This window comes from Rhinatrema bivittatum, chromosome 4 (genome assembly GCF_901001135.1).
Source record: "Rhinatrema bivittatum chromosome 4, aRhiBiv1.1, whole genome shotgun sequence".
NCBI classification, from domain to species: domain Eukaryota; kingdom Metazoa; phylum Chordata; class Amphibia; order Gymnophiona; family Rhinatrematidae; genus Rhinatrema; species Rhinatrema bivittatum.
In genome coordinates, this window is record NC_042618.1 from 109,234,419 (window position 1) to 109,254,127 (window position 19,709).

Here is a 19,709-nt window from a genome sequence, read left to right on the forward strand (position 1 = left end):
CCATTCTGTGAGACAAGATCCAGTGCCACATCTGGACAGTTTCCTGCCACAGGAGGTATGATTCTGTTCCCCTGTTGTTAACATAAACATTAGGTAGCGGTGCTCTATTTGGAAGAGGACAAATTGTTGGCCAATCGAACCCTGAAAGCCTTCAAAGCATATCTTACCACCCTTAGCTCAAGGAAATTTAATCTGGTGAAATTCTTCCTGAACAGGCCAGCATCCCTGGGTGAGGAGTCCTTCCATAAGTTCCCCCAACCCAGATTGGATGCATCCGTGGGTAGAACAATTTGAACCAGAAGAATTTGGAATGCATCAGGTAGCAGGACAGAGTCCCTCAAATGATGCAGATGCTGTCCCAGAGATGCTGAATGACTGGACTCCACTATGATCTTAAGGGTCCATTGGACTCTTCAACTAAGAAGATGCACCACAGGAGTAATGCGTACTGTCAAAGCCATAATGATAAACAATCTTGACATGTTCCATGCTGATGTCTGCTGACTCGTTCTTATCTTCTCTACAGCGAATATAGACGTGAGAGAGTGAACCCTGACCTGCAGACTCCATGGAAAAGATGGAGGTTGAAGGGCCCTGCATGGGATGTGGGAGTGTGACCAGGGCTGCTCATTTTAGAGGAGCATGTTCAAAACTTCTAGAAGCTTTGATGTTGAGGTTCCGTGCCAGGCTCCATTTGAAGGTGTCACTCATGTGTGAGGACTGCTCATGTCTAAGGACAAGTAGGACTGCCATCCTACTTGTCCTTAGAAAATAAAAATGTTAAGCTCTGAGCAAACAGGGAACATATACAAAAAAAAGCAAAGCTGAGGCTGCCTAGTTTTCAGACTTTGGTAGTTTAAACAAACACTCACCAACTGTATTCCTTTATGTCAAATGGGAAGTCACAAGTAAGGGGACAAAAATATTACACAGGAAACACAATATGCTCTCTGGTTTTCAATCTTTTCAGCAGCTGATTTAACCAAGCTTCCATGCCAGCAAAATCCGTTAAAAAATAAATAATTTTTAACGATTTAAAAAATAAATAGAATTCTATGATGTAGTTATCCAATTTATATATATTTCTAAGGTTCACTAATAAAATTATTCTGATGTTTGGTTTTGATGTGAAATACAAAATAAAAGTGGTTAATCACATGTATACTGGTACCCTATTATCCACAGGTAATTTTTCTTCATCTTTAAGTTATAAAAGGATTTATGAATATTATAGATTAATTTGCCTAGAGAAAATGGGAAACCTATCTAAAATGGAGGCAAGCAGGACAGATAATCAAAACAAACAGAAAGATGCAAGGAATGGCTGAAAAAAGATCCAGTTTAGATGCTATCCAAAACTGAAAAAAAGAAGAAGACAAAACTGGGAGGTAGATATTTAGACATAGTTGTCTATGAAAGTTAGTTGGGTAAGACTTATCTGCCTAACTTACATGAGATATTCAGCAGCATATGGCTATGCTGCTGAATATCCCCATATTTGCCTCTACTTAGCTGGATAAGTCTTATCCAGCTAAGTTTAGACTGCTATAGTGCAGGTCTAACTTATCCAGTTAATTTAACCAGATAAATTAGCCAGATAAGTAGTGCCCACTGCCTATCCAGCTAACTACTGAGCTGGATAAGTGACTTATCTAGCTAAACGGCAGATACTGAACATAGCCAGATATTCAGCAGCTGTAATTTGGCAGGATAAGTGAACGTGATGTTTAGCATTTTTTCAATATCGAGGCTTGGGAGACCTATGTAAATATGGATCAGCTCAGAGCAAAAAACATTTCCTCTTGGCTTCTCCCCTTATCTGCATGCCTGGAAACTTTTGATTTCCAGTAACCCTGAGATTGTCATGGATTACCGGTGGGGGCAGGGGGGACCTATGCAGATAGACTTTCTACTCTGCTATGCACACTCACTCATTCTCTCTCCCGTCCCAAATCCACCAGTAACAGCAGCCTCCTCCTTCAGCCTGTGTGGCCAATGGACGATGACGCCTCTTTCTGCAAGCTGTGCAGGCCATCACTGCCCCTGTTCCTGGCCATTCGGAACAATGGGATTTTCCTCCTCCTTTTACTACATGCTGATGTTCCTCCCTTCTGTCACCCACTCAGGCCCAGGTGACTTCCTCTTTTGGGCCCAAATGGGCCACTTCAGCAGTTGGCTATTCAGGCTAGCATCTTAAGCTTTCTAGTGCTTGTCAGGAGACCTGGCAGTTCCGTTGGAATTTCAGAGTCTGCAGGTCAAATCCAGAGAATCCCTAGGTATGCTTATCAGTTTCTCAGTGCAAGAAGATTATTCTACATAGTAACAATACTTAGAGCCCATTTGGTAGGGAAGGGGCTGTGCTAGGACTCTCCTTTATCAGCTTGTTAGGTATTCATCTCTCTTACCTGTAATCTCCATTGTTTGTTCCTCCTCTCTCTTCACTGGTCCAGCCATGCTAGGCACCTCCATAGGGGACGCTATCAAAACACTCTGTGGTTCTGTTCTAGTGCAAGCAAAGTCAACCTGCTTTAGCACCTTTGCAACACCAACTTCAGATCTCCGTGACTTCAGGAAAGAGACCAAACTGGGATCTGAGGGAACAAGAGCATGATTTGAGTCAACAGCAACCTGCTTCTTTATGGCCAGGAATTTGGCATAGTAATAGTCAAATGCTAAACTCATTATCCTACACCACTTCCACTCTTCCCAAACTCTCATATAATGCAAATGAAAATTAGTTCTTACCTGATAATTTTCGTTCCTGTAGTACCACGGATCAGTCCAGACACCTGGGTTGTGACTCCGCACCAGCAGGTGGAGACAGAGTAAAACTTGTCGGGCTCCCTACATATAGTAAGGTGCCACCCACAGCCCCTCAGTCGCACGTAATGTCAAAGCCAGATAAAGCCAAAAACTAGCTAACTAGAAAAAAACCCCAAACATGAGGCCAATTCACAACAGCCCCTGAGCTGGAGCCGAAAACCTTCAGAACCAAACACAACGTGCAAAACTGCAAACTACAATGGCCAAATAAGCAACCGAGCAGACTCTCTCTCTTCTGCAAACTACAAGACACAGACGGGCGGGAGCCTGGACTGATCCGTGTACTACAGGAACGAAAATTATCAGGTAAGAACTAATTTTCCTTTCCCTGTACGTACCGGATCAGTCCAGACACCTGGGATGTACCAGAGCCAATTTACCCAGGGTGGGAAGCAGAGAGTCCCGCTCGGAGAACACTCGCCCCAAAACCCTGAGCCTCAGCCGCCTGGACATCAAGCCTGTAATGTCTCGTGAAAGTGTGCAACGATTTCCACGTTGCCGCTCTGCAGATCTCCTGTGTGGACACACTAGAAACCTCGGCCCAAGACGTGGCCTGCGCCCGAGTCGAATGGGCTCGAAGCTCCCTGGGTGCCAACTTGCCCTGCAGAAGATACGCCGAACCAATCGCCTCCTTGAGCCAACGCGCAATCGTGGCCCGTGAAGCCGCCGATCCTCTACGAGCCCCCGACCAGAGAACAAACAAGTGATCGGAAACCCGGAAAGGATTCGTAACTTCCAGATAACGAAGTAGAATCCTACGGACATCAAGCTTCCTCAGTTCCCTCGATCCCCTGGCCTGAGGATCCATGGCCGAAAACCCGGGAAGATCAACTGACTGATTTAAGTGAAAGGACGACACCACCTTGGGTAAAAAGGAGGGGACAGTCCGCAGAGAGACACCTGTCTCTGTAAAACGCAAAAACGGTTCTCTACAAGAAAGAGCTTGTAACTCCGAGACCCGACGCGCGGACGTAATAGCGACCAAGAACACTGTTTTCAATGTTAAATCCTTCAACGTCGCACGCTTGACCGGTTCAAAAGGCGACCCACAAAGAGCCGAAAGCACGCAGTTCAAGTTCCAGGAGGGACACGGATTCCGGACCGGCGGACGGAGATGCTTTGCCCCCCGCAGAAACCGCGTCACATCTGGATGGCCCGCCAAGGACACTCCCCGGACCTTTCCTCGAAGGCAGCCAAGGGCTGCCACTTGAACCTTCAGGGTACTCCAGGACAGTCCCTTCGAGAGCCCTCTTGAAGGAAAGAGAGAATCTCCGGCACTCCGGCCGAATGGGGTTCACCTCGTGAGCACTACACCAGTCCTCAAAGACCGTCCAGACCCTCATATAGGTCAAAGACGTGGACTGTTTTCTAGCCCTCAACAACGTGGTGATCACTGCCTCGGAGTACCCTTGGACCTCAGCGCGCCCTCTCAAAAGCCAAGCCGCGAGACAAAGTGATCCGCGTCCTCCAAACAAACGGGTCCCTGCCGCAGAATGGTCGCGTCGCCCCGCAAACGGAGCGGAGATTCCACCGCCAGCCGCAGAGATCCGCGAACCACGGACGCCGTGGCCACTCCGGCGCCACCATCACCGCCGCCGGATGTAGCTCGATCCGTCGGAGCACCTTGCCTATCAGAGGCCACGGGGGAAACACGTAGAGCAGCACGTCCGTGGGCCAAGGAAGCACGAGTGCATCGACCCCTTCCGCGCCCCGCTCCCTCCGACGGCTGAAGAACCTCGGAGCCTTTGCGTTTTGCGCGGTGGCCATCAGATCCAGACGTGGCTGACCCCACCTGGCACAGATGAGACGATATGCTACCTCCGGGAGCTCCCACTCCCCTGGATCCAGCCGGTGCCGGCTGAGGAAGTCCGCTTGTACGTTGTCGACGCCGGCGATGTGTGACGCCGCAATGCTGCTGAGGTGCCGTTCCGCCCCACATCAACTGAGCCGCTTCCTCCGCCACTTGCTGACTCCTTGTCCCGCCTTGACGGTTGATATAGGCTACCGTGGTGGCGTTGTCCGACAGGACTCGTACCGCCTGGCCCCGTATCCACGGCAGAAAAGCTTGCAACGCCAGCGCCACCGCCTTGGTCTCCAACCGATTGATGGCCACTGCGATTGCTGGGCTGACCACAGACCCTGCACCGAGCGCCCCCCACAGACTCCCCAACCCGAGAGACTGGCATCCGTCGTGACCACCGTCCAGTTGGGCAGGATCAGAGAAACGCCGCACGTCAGATGGTTGGGGCAGAGCCACCACTGCAGGCTGGCCCTGGCGCGGTCCGTGAGAGGCAGCGGGCGCAGGAACTCCTCCGAGACCGGCCTCCAGCGGGAAAGTAACGCTGATTGTAACGGTCGCAGATGAGCAAAAGCCCAGGGCACCAAGGCGAGCGTCGACGCCATGGAACCCAAGACCATCAGGTAATCGCGGACCAAAGGGCATCGTAGAGCTAGCAAACTCCTCACCTGTCCCTGAGCTTGAGGAACCGTCCTGAGTCAGGGCTACCGTGGCCTCCTTGGTGTCGAAACAAGGCCCCCAGATACTCCAACCTCTGGGTGGGCTGAAGGTGACTCTTGGCTAGATTGACCACCCAACCAAGCGACCGCAGAGCTGCAGACCCTGGCCACCGGCTTGTCTACACTCCATCTCGGATTTGGCCCGAATGAGCCAATCGTCCAGGTAAGGGTGAACGAGAGCCTTCCCGTCGGAGCTGAGCAGCCACCACACCACCATAACTTTGGTGAAGGTGCTTGGACGCCGTGGCTAGACCGAAGGGAAGAGCCCTGAACTGGAAATGCTTGCCAGGATGCAAAAATCGCACGTACTGATGATAGAGGCCGGCTGAATCCCTATGTGGAGATACGCCTCCGTCAATCCAGGGACGCTAGGACTAACTCGCCCGGGCGAACAGCAGCCACTAACTCCGAGCGAATCGTTTCATCTTGAACCCGGGGAACACGAAGGCACCGGTTGAACTCCTTTTTAGGTCGAGGATCGGACGATACGCTCCGTCCTTCTTTGGGACCACGAAATAAATGGAGTACCTTCCATGCCCCGTTGCGCAGCGGCACGGCAGTGATGGCGCCCAGAGCCTCCCAGGCGCTGGAGGTTTGCCCGTACGGCGGCCCTTTTGGCTACGGCCTTGCAGGGGGAGACGAGAAACTTGTCCCAGGGGAGACGTGCAAATTCTAACGCGTAACCGTGTCTTATCACGTCTAGCACCCACTGGTCCGAAGTGATTTTGGTTCCATTCTCGTAGAAACGCTCGAGGCGCGCTCCCACCAGTGGAATGGCCTCCCGAGCCTCCGCCGAGAAACGAACCAATCGGCGTATCATTGGGCCGACTTGGCCCGGATCCCGCCGAGGATCCCCCTGACCGGTTGAAACCTCTTCCCCCGAAAGGACTGAGACCAGGTGGAAGATCTGGCAGCGCCTCCTCGGAAGGATTGACCCGTCCCAGCTGACCTCTGCGGCCTCTTGGCGACGGTTTGTTTCGAAAACGGTTCCGTGGAGAGAAATTGGATCTAGGTCGTGGCCTGTCCTCCGGTAGCTTAAAAAGCCTTGTTCTCACTCAGGAACTGCATGATATCATCCAGCTGCTTCCCAAAGAGCAACTTCCCCTTAAAAGGCAATGCGCCGAGATGAGCCTTAGACGTACCGTCAAGCCGCCCCAGTTTCGGAGCCAAAGAAGACGTCGAGCTGACACCGCCGACACCATAGCCCTGGCCGAGGTGCGCAGCAGATCGTGCATGGCATCAGCGCGGTAAGCGATTACCGCCTCCAGAAGATCCGCCTGAGCAGCCTCCCCTTCTGAGAGACCAGCATTCGCTTGTAGGGTCTGGGCCCAGTGGAGCCCGGCCCGCAACGCAAAATTGCTGCAAATGGCCGCCCTGACTCCCAGGGCTGACACCTCGAACACTTTCTTGAGCTGTACCTCCAGCTTCCGATCCTGGACATCCCGCAGCGCCGTAGCGCCTGTGACGGGAATGGTTGACCTCTTAGTGACCGCCGACACGGCGGCATCCACGCGAGGAAGCCGCAGGAGCTCCAAGGCATCCTCCGGCAGAGGATACAGCTTATCCATGGCCTTACTTACCTTGAGGCCCAGCTCCGGGGTGTCCCATTCTCGGAACAGAATGTCGGACGCAGAAAAATGGAAAGGGAACGCCACTGTAGGGCCCGCGAGCCCCAGAAGCACCGGGTCCATCTTAGGCCCCTGGCGGGTTTCCACCGGTGGGGCCTCCACTCCAATTTCATCGAGGATCGCTGGAATGAGAGGGGAAAGCTCCTCCCTCTTAAAGAGGCGGACGACCTTGGGGTCGTCCCCATCCCCCGTCAGCGCACCCTTGCCCGCGCCCGGCTGCGCTGGACCCTGATCATCGGGCCCCTCGGGCCCTCCAGGCGCCCCTGAGACCGACCGTTCCTCCTCCGAGGAAGTGGACTCCGAATCCGCGTCCTGGGGCGCGCCTCGCGCCTGACGCTTGTCCTTCGGGGGCACCGATATGTCCCTAGGGCGGGCCGACCTCTTCCGGGAGCGAGAACGTCCATCTTCAGCTCCGGGCACCTTCCCGTGCCTGCGCCGCTCCCTCTGATACTTCGCCAGCTTTTTTAACAAAAATGAAAATCCTCCGAAAAAGACTCCTCCGAGTCCGAGTGCTCCTCCTCCGAGCCCCAATTTGCCGAATCGGGGGTACCCCGAGGCGCCCCCGCTGAGGCCCGAGGCTGGGGAGAGAGAGGAGGAGGCTGGGCGCCATGATCCATAGCTCTTTTAGCTGCCTCGTGGACCGAAGACAAAATGGCCGCCGTTCCCGCGCTAAGCGGGAACGGATCCGGCCCCCCCTCCTGTACTGCAACCACGCGCGGCGGCGAACGGGACGCCCGGGTCCGACCCCCCCCGATCGCCCCCGGACGGTCCCTCGCCTCCGGCGAGGCAGGCAGAGCACATGCCGTCCCGCGAAACTCGCGTGCGCGCGGAGCCGCACGCGCGGCAGGCAGACCCACAGGCATCTCGGCCGGAGACTAAAAACTACCAAGACGCCGCCGCAACTAAACACAAAAACGCCCTGAACGAGCGGGAGAGAGAGAGAGAGCCGGCGCAGAAAATAAAGAAAACTCTTTTTTTTTTTTTTTTTTTGTACTTATCCGCTGTCCACGGTCCTGAAGGCCTCCGAGCTCCACCGGGGGTGAGTGAACCGGGCTCCCCGGTGTCACCCCCTACACTGCTGCCAGAAAGGCCGGGTCCTCGACCCCAGCAGCGGCCTCTACCAGGGGAGGATGATCCCCTCAGGATCTGGCAACCCCCCTGGGAGACACCTCGAACAGGAGCCTCTAAAATTTCTTCTACCTTCTTTTTTTTTTTTTTTTTTTTTTTTAAATAAAAAAAAAGGAATCCGCTATCCTCTTTTTTTCTTATATGGTTTTGTTTTTTGTTTTTTTTTTAACTATCCCTGACTAACTAATCCAACCCAGGGATCCCAGAGACTGTGGGTGGACCTGCCCCATCTGCTGGAGACAGAGAAAGACTGAGGGGCTGTGGGTGGCACCTTACTATATGTAGGGAGCCCGACAAGTTTTACTCTGTCTCCACCTGCTGGTGCGGAGTCACAACCCAGGTGTCTGGACTGATCCGGGTACGTACAGGGAAAGTCAAACTATCCTCTATGTTTGGTGGTCTTCATCTGTGCCCCATGCATCCACAGAATATTATCTTTATCTATAAACCACCTATCAAAAACTAAACAGTGTACAAAGCAACATACATAATAAATCATTTACAAATTAAAGTACATAAAATACATTAAAAACAGAAGACTCTTAACCGACCAAAAGCAACAGTACACTTATGTATAGCCTGCTGGAAAAATAATGAGGCACATATTCAAAAGCCATTTAGATGGACAATGTAATAGTTATACTTATATAGCCCTTATCCAGATAAATTCTAGCCAGGTAACCAGATACCCGGGTAGATTTTAGCCAGCTAAGAAGAGGGCATTGCGTGGGCAGGCAAGAGGCGTTCAGAGGAGGAGCAGAATTAGCCGCATAGGTTATGCAACTAACTCTGTTCGGGCTGTAGGGCTGTCCTAAAGTTAGCTGGTTAGATATAACCAGCTAACTTTAAGATAGCTGGGTATATTGAGTGGCACACTACTGAATATATCCTGCTAGTTAGCCAGATATATTTATCTGGTTACTAGCCGAGCCACATAGCAACTTGAAAATGGACCCCATGTTTTCAGCTGGATTTTAAAAGTCTTAGAGCAGTCCATAAGCCTTAGACTTTCTGGACAAAAGTTCCATATAACTGGGGCAGTGACATGAAAAGGCCTTATCTCTCGTCTCAACCACACATGCCATTTTGGGGGAGGGAACATCTATAGACCTCAATGTAAAGAATGACGAGCCCAAGACGGATTATACACCTGCACAGCACATTCACCTATGGGAAAGAGTCAAGTCTTGATAGATTATGTATCAGTACTGAATTTTATACTGACATGTCACTGAACTGGCAGCCAATGCAAAACGTACGTTGATCTGTTGGAAATCAGTAACATATGTTATTGGGGGGGGGGGTATTTTATTTTTTTAAGTTTACTTAAATCTTACTATATTATTTTTACTGTCTGTTTTATTTATTTTTACGTAAATTGTTTATTCCAATTTTGTTCCTGTTTCGTGTGTGTACTATGTTTTCTACTAGTTTATAATTGTCTTTTGTTGCTGACTCAATATGTTGCCATTTATATTTTTATTGTATATTGCTTTGACTTTATTTAAAACTTATATAAAAACTCTTCAAAATAAATAAATAAATTTAAGAAATACAATTTATCAAATAAATTAAACTAACTAAACTAACAATTATTTTATTTATTTACAATTAACTCACACCCCTTCATTGATTGGTAGCTCAAGAAGAGTTATATTTAGGAACATACAGAAACAGTTGATTCTATTTTCTTCCTATGACATTTTTTAAAAATGGAGCTCATCCTTGTTTAAGTCTATATAGAAAGTGATAGATCATACCAAGCTGAGTCAGCAGTTTCTCTTGTTCATGGAAGATCTCCTCTTGAGGCATGGAGTGCAGTCTTTGCAAGTTCTCCTCATGGATCCTTTGTGCTTCCACCTCTCCCTCCAACCCTTGGAGACCCTTTCCAGTAATGAGACAAGGACCATGGCTGCTTCCTATGCCCCTGGAATCATCTACAAAATCCACAACTCTAATTATTGCAGGTCTAAGACACACTCACATCAATATGTAGTAAGCCAGCAAGCAGAGATGTTATCTGTATAAAAGTTACCCAGATAACTTAAGCTGAATATTCAGCAGCACTTATCTGCTGAATATATATGGATAAAGTTAACCAGATAAAGTTCTGCAGGTAACTTTGCCACTCACCAATTTATGAATACTTGCAACAAAAAAAAAAAAAGACTAACAGCTGAGCAGCAATCAATCCCCACCTCATGCCCCCTAATATGAACACCCAAGCCCCAATATAATTTAAAACTGTTCTAAGGCAAGCAGCATTGATCCCACAATCCAACTGGCACCTTCAAAATAAATAAATAAATAAATAAATAAATAAATAAATAAATCGATCAAACCCTTTTCCAAAAATTCAAACCCCCAAGCGCTTCAACCCTAAAACTTTATTGAAAGCAAAGCGGGAGCAGAAGAGGCTGTTACCTGCTTCCATTCTGCTGAATACTAAGTGCTGACAGTTTCTTCAGCTACAAGCAATTAGTGGTTAATTTAGTCATGGCACTCGGGCATTGACTGGTCTACTGGCAACTTACCTGGTTAAAATTCAGCCCCTCGGCAGGGAGGGAAATTCAAAAGTTAGCTAGACAAAACCTTTTGAATATTGACTTTATGCTTATTAAAGAGCCCGTGCCATTTTTCTACAAAAAGTAAGGAGAATTCTTCCTCACTTATATATAGTCACAAAGCTAATTAGGTTGAACGACATGAAGGCTCCCTAAGTCTAGTCTGGGAGCCTCAGCTGCTGCGTGACTCACCCTTGCCACCGCTCTGAAATGGAGCACTCGGTGCAACTCTAAGGGGACAGCTGGTGTCTGGAACAGTCGCTTCTGCAGTCAGCTGGTTTGTCCCAGCACCAGGTACAGACATCATGGCGGCCCCAGCTGCCCCTTTTAGCAGCTGCTTTCTGTGCAAAAATGCTTCTCCCGCATGCTGTTTTCTCCTGCAGGAGGGAGTAAGAGAGAGAAACTGCTCAGGCAACACTTAATAGTCTCGGCATCTCCCAAAGATATTGTGACAAAACATTGGACGTCTGAGGAGGGCCTAGCAAGTCTAATCCCTACCACATATTAAATATAAAAGGTGATATTTCTGCAAATAAATTAACATTTTCTTTCATGGCTGACCTCATGTGAAAGCTGAGAACCGATCCATTAACTGCCAATAGGCAGGAGTGGAAACCTTCAGCGGCTGTGAGAGTGAAAGCATTTAATAATCTTATCATACAGCTGCTGAAAGAACGATTTCCATGAAAACATGTACCTACCTTCCAACTTTGATTCCTCACATTTTCAATCGCTCTTGGTTTTGTGAAGAAATCTTTTAAACATGCTGTGTAAATTTATCATAGTAGTAATATATTTCACCCAAAATACAAAAATGTCCTTAATCAACTGAGAGGGTACCAAGCAGAGGGCAAATTTGATAATAACGGACTAGTAATTACAGCCCAACATCCATCGCCACAGCCACACCGACAACGGCAGCAACGGATAAAACATGTCTACACTGACAGAGAGCTCAATACAAGCATGGGCTCAAGATTCCTATCTGCCCAGACATGCCCAGCCTTCCCAGGACAAGGAGATGCAGTGTGTTTGGATACACAAGGTGGGCACCGTTTAAGAACGTACCACCATAAGATATGCCATGATGAGTCAGACCAAACTTCATCAAACCCAGCATCCCCTCTCAGACAGTGGCCAATCTGGGTCATCAGAAGTAACCAGGAGATCCCAAAGAGTAGATCCAACTCCTTGTTGCTCACTCGTAGGAATAAGGGAGTCCAACTGGCTAATAACTGTTGATGAACTTTTCCTCCAGGAACTTGTCCAAACCTCTACTAAACTCAGCTATGCTAGATACCTTGTGCATATCCTCCAGCAACTAATTCCACAGTCTACTTGTGCACAGAGTGAAAAACTACCTTCTCTAATTTGTTTAAATCTGCTACCTGCTAGTTTTCCCGAGTCTTAGGGCTAAATAACTGAACCTTATCTACCTGTTCACCCCACTCATGATTTTATACACCTATCATATCCCCTCTCAGTCAACTTTCTTCAAGCTGAAGAGTCCTATCTTGTCTGCCCATTCTTCATAAGTCAGCCATTCCATCCCCTTTATCATTTTTGTTACCCTTTTCTGTATCTTTTCTAGATCCGCTATATCTTTCTTGAGATGGGATGACCAGAACTGCACACAATAAAAGTGCGATCACCATAGATTTATGCATGAACAAAAGAGACAGTAAAACAGTTGCAGGCCTATCGGCCCAAGAGACCCCCCCAAACCACCTTCCTCCATGCGTTCTCTCTAAACAAACTAATCTCCAGGCCCCCTCATCTCTGCCACCTCCCCACAACCCCCAAAATCCACCAAGGGCCGCCAGGATTGCGGTACCATCATGGCGCTCTTGACAGTTTCTAAAGGTTGCTTTGACAACTCTGGAAGTACAAGTACAATTGTACCCGCAATCCCAGCAGCCCTGGGTTTTTGCGGGTCCCAAACGATTATGTTTTAAGAAAGCACAGGGGAGGAAGGAGGTTGAGTTGGCTTTGGACCAAGAGACATGCAATTTTATTACTAGCTTTTGGGAGCCTTGGGGTGGGAGGAGGACATCAGGTGTAATGCCTAACATTACTTTCACACATTAGTGTGGTGGAGAACTGGGCCCGTAAGCTTTTTTTTTTTTTTTAAAACTTAGCCAGCTATATAATTTGAATATAGTCAAATAAGGTCAAATTATCCAGATAACATTATCCCTGCTCTGAGGTACATCCAGACTTAGCTGGATAACTTATTCAGCTAACTCTGATTCCTTAACATACCCAGATCAGTCCAGACCAGTGAGTTATGCATCCCTACAAGCAGATGGAGTTAGAGAACACAACTTTGGGCACTGCAACATAACCGAGAGTGCCCACATCAGTCCCTCAGTATTCCTCTGACTCCAGCAGATGGTAGAGGTGCACTCCTGCAGTCTGTTAGTTAAACCACCCCCAAAAAAAACCAGGGAAAGTTTCTACTGGTAGTTAGAGTAGTTGGTGGTGAGTAATAGAGCTCCCTGAGGTGTTAGGCACCTTAGTGGGCCTTCCCTCAGTGGAAGCCAGGTGACCGGGGAGGGGGAGGGGGGTTGGACAACCCCTGCCTGAGTCTTGTCCGCAGTGGTCCATGGCTTTTGATAGCCAGGGGCTCCTGGTTTCTCTCGACCACTGAAGCTGCTCCTTCTTCTCCCTGATCCTGCAGACTCCAGGGGTAACTGGATAAAGTTACAAAAAAAAAAAAAAAGAAAGAAAGAAATCAAGCTTGAGGTAAGCAGAGTCTGTGCCAGGGACGGGCCTTGTCAGCTTAGCTGCAAGCCAGCGGGAGTGGTGTGGAGCTAGAGCCCCATGGGACTCATCGACGACCTGGGGCTCCAGGCAGGTTGGGGGGGGGGGGGGGGGCCCTCACTCGAGAGAGAAAGCGCATTTGCATGGTGCGAGTCTCATCAGTGGGGTCGCGAAAAGCGAAGTGACCTGCCTTGAGGGAGCATTTATTTTTAGCTTCGGACGACTTTCGGAGGCTTCCCGGCCCGACCATCTCTTTTTTGCCAGCAACTGCGTGGCTGTGTGGGAAGGGCAATGGTGCCATGATCCAAGATGGTGGCCTGCCACGCATGTGGCGTGACAGGGCAGGCGCTGGATGCTAATGCCCTCTGTTCTGACTGCAGCTCTGGGCAGAAGGGATCCTCTGTGGGCAGAAGGATACGAAAACAAGGGCTCCGGTCAGCTGGGCCGGTGTCCTCTTCTGCAGGGGGGGTGGCCCGTGTCGGAGGTCACAAGAAGAGGAATCCCCCCCCATTTTATCCCCTGTAGAGCTGGATTGCTCCTTTGGGGAGGACCCAGCACTGCATGACCGCCCTGGCCAGGGAGATGAGGTCCCAGGGGAGTTCTCCCTGGAGTTCGTTCTTCTGCTTCACCAGGCTTTCCTGGCCAGGAAAGCAGGCGGTGTTGAAGAGAGCAGCACATCCGGGGGATCCTTCAGAACTTCAGCCCAAGCGGGCATCCAGGGGTCCCTCAGATCTCCAGCAACGTTCGCGATCTTGCAGGCCGGGGGACCTGCAGGAGCCAGTAGCCGATGATAGGTCGCCAGTCCCGCAGGCTGGAGCTCCAGATTCAGGAGTGGGTCAGGATCCTAAGCTTGGTCATGATCTGGGTGATGGGACCCAAGACGACCAGGATCCGGACGAGCTCCCATCTTCGGAAGGTCACGATCCCAGTGTAGTGTGCTTGTTTAAGCGTGAGGAGCTATGGCCACTTATCCACCAAGGTTTGGAGATCCTGAGGGTTAAGGTTTCTCAGGACGTGTCAGACAGCGAGGGGGTTAACCCGGTCCTAGATAGGATTCGGGTGCCAACGACATCCTTCCCTTTGCCGAAGAAAATCCGCAAGCTGGTGAACCGGGAGTGGGACTCTCCAGATGTGGGCTTGAAGGTGGGCAGAGCAATGGCAAAGAGTTACCCCTGTTCAGGATCTGTTGCCTGATGGGAGGAGCAATCAGATAGGAGAGTTGTGGGTGGATCCTTGGGCCGGTGGCAGATGACCACGTCCTCAGGGAATGATCCCGAGAGTGACCACCGGTCAGGCTCAGAGTTAGGGAGACAAACCCACACTAGTTCTTTTATTAGACAGTATACTGAACCACCAGAGATGGCAGTAGTGAGCTGGTAAGCCTGGCTGGGCTGTAGTCCCTCAGATACTGGAACGGCGATCCCTGGAGGCTGAGCTGTAGAGAAACTTGAGATATAGTGAGTAGGCAGGGTATGCAGATGGTAACACTCACACAATGTCCCAATGATGCCCAGGAGCTGGAATGAATAGGCCCTCGAGGATCGAGTACCTGGTTCCAGGAAGCTCTGAGAGAACGATGATAACTTACTGATGTAGTTGATATAGTTGCTGGTGATGACTTCCAGGCAAAAGAGCATACGGAGCAAGTCTGGGACAAGGGCCCTCGAGGAGTGAGTACCACTTCCAGACTGGTCACCTGAAAAACAATGGAGAGCGAGGCCCCCGCGGAGCGGGTACCTCTGGTAAGTCTCCAAGGAGGCAAAGTAGCTTAGGTAGTGAAACCCTTGCTAACGCGATCTGTTAGGCAAATACTGAGACCTTAAATATCCGTAGCGGGGTGACATCATCTTCGGGAGACGCCCCCGAGGTTCGCGCCATCGCCGGTACTTTCAGTCGGGGCCGTGCCGCGCGCGCGGCACCCCTAGGCCTCCAGGAATATGGCCGGATAGCAGCGTCAAGACGGTCCAGGAATGCCAGAGGACTTGTGGCCAGAACGCCGCAACAGCTAATCTTCCCACGGACAGAGAGGGAGGCGCCAGAGAGGTAAGGAGGACGAAGAGAGGGTGTCGGGCACCGACAGACACAACAACCCCCTATCGCAGGACATTTTGGATCTTCTTAAGGTCCCCTAAGGTGGACACGGCGATGTCTGCCATGACAAAGAAGACTACCATTCCCGTGGCTGGGGCTGCCGCTTTGAAGGACATGCAGGGCCGCAAGCTGGAGATCCAGCTAAAATGGGTCTTTGAGGTCTCCTCTCTGAGTCTTCGGGCGGCGGTTTGTGCCAGCCTCATGCAGAGGGTATGTCTGTGCTGGGTTCAGGAGGCCTCATCTGCTTCAAGTGCTGGCAGTAGTGGGCCCTTGCATCTAGAAGCAGGCACTGCATATGTGGCGGACGCTCTGTATGATTTGGTGCATACCTCCGCACATAGCATGGTGTCCGCAGTAGTGGCCCGTAGACTCCTTTGGTTGTAAAATTGGTCAGCAGATTTGTCTTCCAGGTCCCAGCTTTGTAACCCTCCCCTTTAAGGGCAAGCTTCTTTTCAGGGAGGAACTGGACCAACTGGTAAGTTGCTGGGGGAGTCCAAGGACAACAGATTACCAGAGGATAGAAAGCCTTCTAGAAAGGTGTTTCCCCCTTGAGCTCATTTCGAGATTAGTGCAGATTTCAGTAGACTATTGACACCTTCTGTACCTAAGCAAGCCCCGGGGTGCCAGCAGTCCTTTCATGGTGGCCGCCGCCCAGGCAGAGAGACCGCTGGCCATGGGGTCAGGGAGTGGGAAGCCCTCCCAATGAGGCCAGGGGTGCCCATTCCGATGTAGAAGCTGTTGGAGGCAGACTGTTGAGCTTTTACGCGGAGTGGGCAAGGATTACCTTGAACCGGTGGGCATTGGAGGTGATCAGGGAAGATTAAACTCTTGAATTTTTGCACCCGGTTCGGGAGGCCTTTGTGGAGTCTCGCGTAGTCTCAAGTGGCAAGCGCGAGGCGTGCAAGGGGCTTTATGGTGGCTTCTTGATCTCAGGGACATAGCTCCCGATCCCCTTGCAGAGTAGGGACGGAAAGGTACTCTGAGTACTTTGTGGTACCCAAGAAAAAAGGCACCTTTTGCCCCATTGTAGATTTACAGAAGGTAAATCGGTGTCTTCGAATCCCCCGTTTTCACATGGAGACTTTGTGAACGGTGGTAGCCACGGTATACAAGGGGGAATATCTCACGTCCCTGGATCTCACCGAGGCGTATTTGCACATCCTGATCAGGTGGGACCATCAGAGGTTTCCTACGATTCATGGTACTGGGCCAACATTTCCAGTTTCGAGCGCTAACCGTTGGCCTGGCGACGGCTCCGTGCACCTTCACCAAGGTCATGGTGATGGTGGTAGTGTCGGCGGCGGCCCTTCGCAAGGAGGGGATTCTGGTTCTCCCTTACCTGGTCGATTCGAGCGAAGTCAGGGAGGTCTGCAAGAGATCAATCCAGAGGGTGATGTTCACCTTACGCTCACTAGGCTGGATTATAAATGTACAGAAGAGTCATTTGGAGCTCACTCAGTCTCTGGTATACTTGGGAGCGCGCTTCAATACCTGTCTAGGCAAGGTCTTCCTGGCAGCGGACCGTGTGACGAAGTTGCAATCACAGGTCAGGGCTCTTCTTCAGAGAGAGAAGTTCCTGCAGTTTGGCATCACTTGCAAGTCCTGGGGTCCATGGCCTCCACTTTGGATTTGGTTCCTTGGGTGTTCGCTCACATGCAACCGTTACAGCGTGCTCTGTTGTCCAGGTGGAGTCCTGTGTCGCAGCAGTTCCATTTACCATTGCCTCTTCTTCCAGAGTCCACAACCAGTCTGTCGTGGTGGCTCTTACGCAGCAATCTGGAGCAAGGTGTTTATTTGGACCCACCAGACTGGACTGTGGTCTCTACGGATGCCAGTCTCTCAGGCTGGGGAGCAGTTTGTTTAGACAAGTCAGCTCAAGGTCTATCAACCAGCTCGAGACAAGAGCGGCCCACCTAGCCCTACAAGCGTTCCTGCCCCTGGTCAGAAACAGAATGGTCTGGGTGTTCTCAGACAACATGACAATGGTGGCTTACATCAACAGGCAAGGCGGGATGAGGAGTCATGCAGTGGTACTTGAAGCGAGGCGCTTGTTCGCCTGGGCGGAGCGTCATCTCAAAGGGCTCGCTGGGGTGGAGAATGTGCAAGAGGATTTCCTCAACAGGCAACAACTCAATCCGGGAGAATGGGAGCTGTCTCCCGAAGCGTGGGACCACATTTGCTTCAGGTGGGGAGTGCCTCAGTTGGATCTGATAGTGACACAAGCCAGTGTGAAGACAGATTGCTTCTTCAGTCGACGAAAGGAGGTGGACTCGGTGGGAATAGACGCCTTAGTGTGTCCATGGCCCATGGGAATTCTTCTGTATGCGTTCCCTCCTTGGCCTCTCATTGGTCGGCTTCTCCGACACATAAAACTGCATCCAGGAACTATAGTTCTGGTAGCTCCAGAATGGCCATGACGACCATGGTTTGCAGATTTGGTTCAGATCACCCTGGAGGGTCCCCTTCGGCTCGCTCACCTTCCATGTCTTCTCTGCCAGGGGCCCATATTTTCGGATCAGGAGGAACACTTCTCTCTCACAGCTTGACTTTTGAGAGGTGGCGGTTTGCGAATGAAGGTGTATTCAGGTCTTTTCCACTCTTCTTCAGGCACAAACGTCCGGCCGGCTACATCTATGACCTATGTCAGAGTCTGGAAGCTTTTTGAAGGGTGGTGCCTTCAACGCTCCTTAGACCCTCTATCAACGGATGTTCCCCAGATTTTGGATTTCCCACAACAGGGCTTGGCGTTCAATTCCCTTCGGGTCCAGGTGGCGGCTTTGGGTGCCTTATGGGGCAGGTTTCACGGTCGCTTTCTGGCTGCTCACCCGGATATTACCTGGTTTCTTAAGGAGGTCAAGAATTTATGACTACCCATCCGTCCTTTGAGTCCAGATTGGAATTTGAAACTTGGTGCTTCATGTGCTTTCTGGAGTCCCATTTGAGCCTTTACGCAGAGCGCAATTGAAGGATTTGACCTTGAAGTCTATTTTTCTGGTGGCTTTTTGTTCTGCTCGAAGGATTTCAGAGTTGCAGGCCTTCTCTTGCCAGGATCCTTTCCTGCGGATCTACAATGATAGAGTTTCCTTGCGAACGGTTCCTTCCTTTGACCCCAAGGTGGTATCTGCCTTTCATGTCAATCGGGCGGTTGAACTGCCAGGGTTTTCGCAATAGTCCCGGGATTCCCCTCAGGAGAGGGATCTTCATCTTTTAGATGTCCGTCAGGTTACCAATAATTTCCATCGCTCAGATCATCTATTTGTCCTATTTGGAGGTCCTAAGAAGGGCGACAAAGCTTCTAAGGCTACAATCTCTAGGTGGATCAGGGAGGCAATTTGCTCCACCTACATCTCCCGAGGGCATCGGGCATCCTTGTGTCTGAGGCTCATTCCAATAGGGTTCAGGCTACTTCCTGGGCTGAGTGTCAGTTTCTTTTGCTGCAGGAAATTTGTAGGGCGGCGGTTTGGTCCTCCCTTCACACTTTCACCAAGCATTATCGTTTGGATGTTAGGGCGCAAGATGAGTCGTCCTTCGGTGAGCATGTACTGTGCGTGGGTCTTTCAGGTTCCCCCCCCAGTGTAGGGTGGCTTGGGTTCATCCAACTGGCCTGGACTGATCTGGGTATGTTCAGGAAAGGAACACTGGTTCTTATTTACTAATTTTCGTTCCTGTAATACCACAGATCAGGCCAGAGGCCCATTCCCTTTTTAGACTCTGAAAGGCTGCCTTGAGATGTAAATTTGCTGAAGAAAATTTCCTACTGCAGATGCTCTTGAAGGCGCAGGTTCCGAGGTGGTCAAATTGTTTTGTCGTCTAGTTATGGGCGAGTTGGCTTACAGTTATGTTTTCGGTTCCAACCCCCTTCGCCCGTTAGTAAGGTTAGTTGTTTGGGCTTGAGTACAGGCCAATACTGAGGGACTGCAAGTGGCACTCTCGATTATGTTGCAGTGCCCAAAGGTTTGCTCTGACTCCATCCGCTGGTAGGGATGCATAGCCCACTGGTCTGGACTGATCAGTGGTATTACAGGAACGAAAATTAGCAGGTAAGAACCAATTTTCCTATATCTTAACTTATCCAGCTAAGATAATTCCACCCTGGAATGCCCCCAGAATGCCTCCAATTTATCTGGAAAAATTGTATCTAGTGAATGAGTTAACTGGATAAATTTTATCCAGCTAATTAAATGAATCAGGTATT

The 19,709-nt window shown here is 50.3% G+C and overlaps 1 protein-coding gene across 1 annotated transcript in view; it reads right to left on the reverse strand.

Annotated features, from left to right (window-relative positions):
- The window catches only part of RPAP1 (RNA polymerase II associated protein 1), a 146,711-nt gene that overhangs the window by 87,216 nt on the left and 39,786 nt on the right, over positions 1–19,709 (reverse strand). Inside the window, 3 exon segments of the mRNA XM_029597447.1 lie at positions 2,406–2,591; positions 9,857–10,033; positions 10,893–11,037. Of these exon segments, the coding sequence (XP_029453307.1) occupies positions 2,406–2,591; positions 9,857–10,033; positions 10,893–11,037 (508 nt within the window).